Source organism: Phalacrocorax aristotelis, chromosome 2, assembly GCF_949628215.1.
Source record: "Phalacrocorax aristotelis chromosome 2, bGulAri2.1, whole genome shotgun sequence".
NCBI lineage: Eukaryota > Metazoa > Chordata > Aves > Suliformes > Phalacrocoracidae > Phalacrocorax > Phalacrocorax aristotelis.
Genome location: NC_134277.1, coordinates 145,038,838 through 145,044,987, shown reverse-complemented (window position 1 = coordinate 145,044,987; position 6,150 = coordinate 145,038,838). Strand labels below are relative to the sequence as shown.

Genomic DNA, 6,150 nt, shown 5'->3' with positions numbered 1-6,150 from the left:
CAGCCCCAGCCGTCCAGCCTCCCCAGAGGACGGGAACCTGTAGCCGCGGCTGTCAGCACACCACGCCGGGGTCAGGCGGAGCCGCAGCACCCCACGGTTTCCTCACAGCATAGTGGGAAGCACCAACCCCACCCCCCTCTCGAGTCAGCGGCGGCGCCCCCCCCCCCCCCGCGCCTTATGTAACGGGCGGGCACCGCCATTGGCCAGTGGGGCCGGGCCGCACGGGCGCCGGGGCGGGGTCGTGCATGCGCAGTGCAGCTTCCCGCCTCCTCGTCCTCCTCCTCCTCCCGGGCAGGCGGCGGCGGCGGCAGCTGCGGGGCCGCGCGGAGCCGTCTCCTCCTGCTTGCCAGGGCCGCCCAGGCCGGACTCCTAGGCCGGGTGAGCGGTAGTGCCGGCTCCTCGCGCGCTGGGGTGGCTGGCGGCGGCAGTGGTGATGCGTGTTGGGGAGCGGGCCCGGCTGCGGCGCGGCGGAGCAAGGCCCGCCCCGGGGAAGGGGTGGCCGAGGCGCGCTCCGCTCCTGGCCTGCGCCGGTCCGGGCTCCGCGCCGGGCACGCTTTCTTTCTCGGCCCTTTCCCGCGGGGCCCCTTCGCGCCGCGGACTGGGCCCGGCCCGCGGGCTTCCCTCCCCTCCTCCCTCCCACCGGGTGGTGCGGGCCAGGGCCGCGCTTGGCGTTCCTCCCGCCCCGGCCCTCCGCCGCCCGCCGGGGCGGCACCTCACGCTGCTGCCCGTCTCTGGAAGTGACAGCGGAAGCAGCTGTCGGTGTCCTGCTTTAGGACTCGAAACTTCGGTCGTCTTCTGGTTTCTTACAAGGAAGTGACCCCGAGCGCCGCGTTAGCGTGCCGCCTCGCCGAAGCCATCCTGGCTGCCCTGTAAGGCCGTGCTGGTGCCGTTATGATTCGGCAGCACATTTTTCTGTGGTGGTAGGCTCGCTGTGTGCTGGCACATCTTGTTTTCAACAGTGGGCCTGTTTACTGGGCTCTCCGAGGGTGTGCCTGATAAGGAAAGCAGTACTTATCTCTGTTGTGCAACTGAAATACAGATTTAGCCTTGTAGATGAATGCATCATTCTTTTAAACGAACTTTGGGGTTATTTTTGTCACTTTCTTTGTATACTGATAGTCCAAATAATCATAATCTTCCATTAATTGAGTATTCACTCTTTTTGTTTCAGCTGTATTAGTGTAACTTACTATTTAAACTCGGATTTTTGGTCTCAGGCATCACATGGAGACTGACATTTTTAAGCAGATGTTTTTGTTCATGTTTTCTTGTTTCTCTTAACTAAAACCAGCAGTTGCCAAATATATACAAGCTCACTGTGATTGGCTGTTGCAATGTACTACTTAACAAGCTCTTATTGAGGGACTAAAATACAAAGTAACATGCAAACACTTCATGAAAATCATCCTTTTTTGTTACATCTGAGTATTTTCTATCAGAAACCTCCAGAGTTTTGGAGGATTGCTGTAATGCTAGTAAAATAGAACTGAAATTAAACCTAGAGTTCCTTCTAGTGTATGCAGAGTTACTGGCAATATCTCTTATTTCTTTGCTTTTTTTTTTTTAATGGGAATTCAGTGTTCTCGTTGACCTATGCTGTACATAAACAGTATGAGGCCCTGGCTGGGTTGTTTTGGAGTAGCTGTAGCATACAGTGAAACACAGACTGGTATTTTTAGTCTTATTAACATTCAATGCTGCATCTTATGGCAACTGTTGAATGCCACATGTATTTCTGCATGCTTGGTAATCGATTTTGTGTTTTCTTGTGTTCAATTTTTGTTAGCCATATGGACTTGTAAATTCTCCTTTAGAGAAACTGATGGGGGAAGAGGAGGGAATGCTGAAGATGTGGTGTAATACTTCTTCAAAGGGTGACATGGTGTTGTTAAATACCATGAAAGAAGTAAACTGTGGCCCGAGAGGTGCCTCCCAGTCCAGAAGAGCTGTTTTGGGTCTCAGGGCTGTCCTGCTCAGTGTTAAGCACTGTGATGCTTCATGTCCAGAAATCCTTTCAATACTAGTGAATTTCCAGATGTAGTCAGTGAGTCATACAAAATTTTCATAATGGTTTTAAGGGCTTTTCATGCCTGTTTCCTGGAGGTCAGTCTTTGTTTGGATATGCTGTTGCCCCTCTTGCAGCGGAAGGCCGTCTGTCCTTGTGGGAAGGACTGCGTGACGGACCTGTTGTAGCCACACAGCGTGTCCCATGAGTACCAAACTCACAGCAAATGCCCAGGTTGCATGGAGGGGCAGCGACCAACCAGCCAGCCTCCTGGGAACATTAGACTTTACCAGTTGTCCTGAAAATAACGGACCTCACTAGCATGTTGTGCTTGCATAGTAAACTTTGTGCTTCTGTGAGAGCTGTGCAGCTGGATTGTGCGTGGGCCAGGAGGGACTGTGAGAAAGATAATAGCGGAAAGTGGGCTGCTGGGTTATATAAGCCCGCTCTGACGCCCACTCTGTCCGTGTGGCCTAATCCTGCCTGGTGTCTCATCTGGGGGTGGGGTGGCCTAGTGGGCTGCGTGCCGGGGGAGCATTGCTGTTGTAAAATAAGCTGCTCCCCGAAATGTGATTTCTGTAGCTCATTTCTCCTTGAGGTGGACCTTCTAATGCCAGGTGGCAATAGCGTTTGCTTCCTTTATGCTGCTGTGTTGTACAGGGTAATGGCTTCTGGTGGGGGCAATTTGACTTCTTTTTAAGAAGTATGTGGGCATGTAAAATCAGCTGAAAATCAAGAAGGACGGCCATCTCTAAAAATAGCCTTGAATAAAGAGGGGTGACCTATTGTTGTTGCCATTCCCAACTCCAAAGCAGATTACAAGCACATACACCAGAAGACAGTAATACAGGTTGGGTAATAACTTTGATTTGCCTTTCTTGGAACCTGTTTCTAGTTCCAGAAATAAAGGCTGAGACTTAAGCTTTAAAAACAAAAACAAACGAACACCTGAAACTTTACGGTACCTATGGAAATAGAGAGTAAGTTTCTATTAAGTATAAAGTAAACATTAGTTGTTCTGACTATTGAAAATGCTTTTCAAAAGTAGACCCTGCAGCTTTGTAGAGGAAGAAACCTTAGAATGGACTAAATTCTGGTTTGTATTTTAAGATACTAAAACCAGAGAGTCTTCACATAGTAAAGAGCTTGAGCAGATGACTGTTGTGTATGAATTATGGGAGTTGTAGGTCAGAGCTGTAGGATAGAGTGCATGACTGCTTTATGCTCATGGTTACGGCTTTTGAGTCAGCTAGCAGCAGTAGTTTCTCACATTTGTAGACTAAATATCTTCTTTTTGTTTGTAGATATGGCTCGTGGACAGCAGAAGATTCAGTCGCAGCAGAAAAATGCCAAAAAGCAAGCTGAGCAAAAAAAGAAACAAGGACATGATCAGAAGGCTGCAGCCAAGGCTGCGTTGATATATACCTGCACTGTCTGTAGGGTAAGAGGAACTGACGACAAAATATTATTGTAGGCAGGCCTGACTTCCAGCCTAGAGCAGAATTTTTAGAAGATTATATAGTGGAAACTAAAATACTTGAGTGGCTGTCTAGCTTGTTGCTATAAGCATTTGCATATGTTATGTGACTTGCTTACAGATTACTCAGCTGTACTTGATAATTGAGATATGAGAAAATCTGAGAGGTCATGTACAGGTCTGTTTTGGGTAATTACCTTTCTTTTTGAATTGCGGGGGTCTGCATGTGATGTTAGTATGACATGTAAAATCTACAGAGGGTGAGATCACTTCATGTTTAACCTCCAAACGGAACCAACTTTTCTTTGTGGTGGAACTGGCCCTTTTTACAATCACTGGTTATTGATGTTAATGTAGAGAGGGAAAGTGATGGTGCCAAAAGCTTTACTGTAAGTTTGATACACAGTAACTTTTACTAGCATAAATTACTTGAGAACAGAAATGTGAGCACTAATCAGATTATACTTTCCTTCTGTCTGGTTTTCCTGAATGTGTGTGTCTTGGAGCTGGAGGATAAACTTGCCATTTTCACTGAAATGGTCAGTCCCAAAATAGTTTTGTTACTTCGAATGTCTTAAATAAGATTCCAAATTAAGGGCTGCTCACTTAAGTACTTGTAACAGCCCCTCTTCTTGTGAAATCAGGCTGTAGCAGCAATGACTTTGGGCAGTTGGTGCCTGCAACTGTGTAGTAGCAACGGTCTGATGTAGACTGGTTCCCTACTTGGCACAAGCTCTGCCACATATCTCTTTGGCCTATTGATAAACAAAAGAAATAGCTTTTGTAAAGATTTGGTTCTGAAAAGGATAAATATTTATCTTTTAGGAGTTGGAAAAAATGGTAAGGAGGTAAGTTTTCCACCAAACCAGCATGCTAGATCTGCAGGGAGCTTTCTAGCAAGAATAATACCGTTGATGAACATGCCAAAACAGTGATACTAGTGCTTAAAAGCACCTCTCTGAAAATCTGAGGTTAAATGTTCTTTCTTAATCTGCAGTTAAACTAATGGTGCTTGTGTCAGTAGAGGAGTGTCACTGAGGAGACAATTTGCTTCAGGAAAAAGAAAAGAAAACATAGGGGGAATAGGTTTTGTAGTATCATTTCACTCTTGTACTGTGCATAAAGTTAAATGTTTCTCTTTAATCAGACACAAATGCCGGATCCCAAGACCTTCAAACAGCACTTTGAAAGCAAGCATCCTAAGACTCCACTTCCTCCAGAATTGGCTGATGTTCAGGCGTAAAGTTGTCTACAGGTCATTACCTTAATTTTTAAATGATTGTCTGAGAAAGGTGTATTATGAATCAGGTTTTTTACCACCAACAACTGGGACTTACGACTTGCTTCATTTCCTTTAATATGAAAATTAACTATAGGTGAAAATTATACCCCTGAACTGTTATACAGGAGGAGCAAGCTAATACTCACATAGGTGAAATGGCTGTGGCATTTCACTGTGCGTGGAAGTTGTTTTAAAAGGGATTAATGCTGTTTCAAATGGTCATCCTTAGAATTGTAGGAATACTTTGTTATTTAGTTCTTGCTTGGAAATGTTAATTTTCCTTTGAACAAAACACATATAATAAATACAATCTGTCTGTTGCTACAAAACATGTGATGGAAATAGTTGTTTAGTACATTCCCGACAAGTGAGCCTTTTTGTTCCTGAAGCTATGCAAGTGAATACAGATTTTTCTGCATTCAAACATAAAGCTTAACTTCTGTGTTAACTATAGATGAGATTTCCCGATAGCCAGGTGTTAGGCTATAACTGAAAGTGGTTATAATAAAAGGCTGAAATGAGGTAAAAAGCAGTATTATGGTATTTCATTCACATAAAGGTAAGCAGCATTGTGTCACAGTTCATCTTAACTGAGTTATTCTTGTTTTTTATAGGTGAAATCATGGCACCTATTGACTCTTCTACTGTCAGACCTTACATAACAAACCTGCAGCTGCTTTTCTAAAACTGTTGATCAGCAAAAATGAAGGGGCTACAGAAACATTCATATTTTTATGCTGTTCCCTCTTGGGCTTCATGCAAAGACAATTCTGTGTAAATGTACAGTGTGCCCTATTTGAAAATCCTGAAAAATCAGTCCATACTTGTTATAAAAAATTTTTTACAATTGTAATTATATTGATGTTCATATTGTGTAAAATAACTCATTTAATAAAGTAGTACTTTGATTTTACAATATCACAGATTAAATCCTTGTAGAAGTTCTGTTTCAACTTCCTGCATTATCTGCCTTATAAAATAATAGAAAAGACAAAGTGGAGTTTTCCCCATCCTGCCAAAACGTGAGCAGTATCATTCCACTGAAAGTAATGTACATTACAGTGAATTAATCTTAAGTGAAGAGGGAAGCTGCTCAGATTTACTGCTCAGCGTGCTGCCTGCTTGAGCCCAGTCACTGATGGTCAAGTTGTTGGCTCAAGGCGCAGCAGACTCCCTAGGAACTGCATGAGAATCGTGAGACTTCCTTCTACGTTCTTGTCCTGTGTATTGGAGTCTAATACTGCAAGCCATTTTGAATGGGATTCCTTTACTATGAGGGATCGTGTTCCTTGAAGTCATGCACTGGAGAGACTCCTGTTACCCTTTATTTGGTAGATGGCTGAGTAAGCTGAGAGGTGGCAGGACTGAATGCTTCTGGGTATTCTG

General features: G+C 44.7%; 1 protein-coding gene across 1 annotated transcript; it reads left to right on the top strand.

Moving 5' to 3' along the window:
• Positions 1-225: 225 nt before the first annotated feature.
• Positions 226-5,682, top strand: ZNF706 (zinc finger protein 706). The gene is made up of 4 exons (XM_075085521.1): positions 226-378; positions 3,310-3,446; positions 4,630-4,737; positions 5,379-5,682. The coding sequence occupies exons 1-3, from the start codon at positions 246-248 to the stop codon at positions 4,723-4,725; spliced, it is 366 nt and encodes a 121-aa protein (XP_074941622.1). The 5' UTR covers positions 226-245; the 3' UTR covers positions 4,726-4,737; positions 5,379-5,682.
• The last annotated feature ends 468 nt before the right edge of the window (positions 5,683-6,150 follow it).

Excerpts from the sequence above, each read along its gene's own strand:
- ZNF706 (XM_075085521.1), top strand. The coding sequence starts at position 246 with ATGCGCAGTGCAGCTTCCCGCCTCCTCGTCCTCCTCCTCCTCCCGGGC. Across the intron at positions 379-3,309 it reads AGGCCGGACTCCTAGGCCGG|ATATGGCTCGTGGACAGCAG; the intron begins GTGAGCGGTAGT and ends TTTTGTTTGTAG. Across the intron at positions 3,447-4,629 it reads ATACCTGCACTGTCTGTAGG|ACACAAATGCCGGATCCCAA; the intron begins GTAAGAGGAACT and ends CTCTTTAATCAG.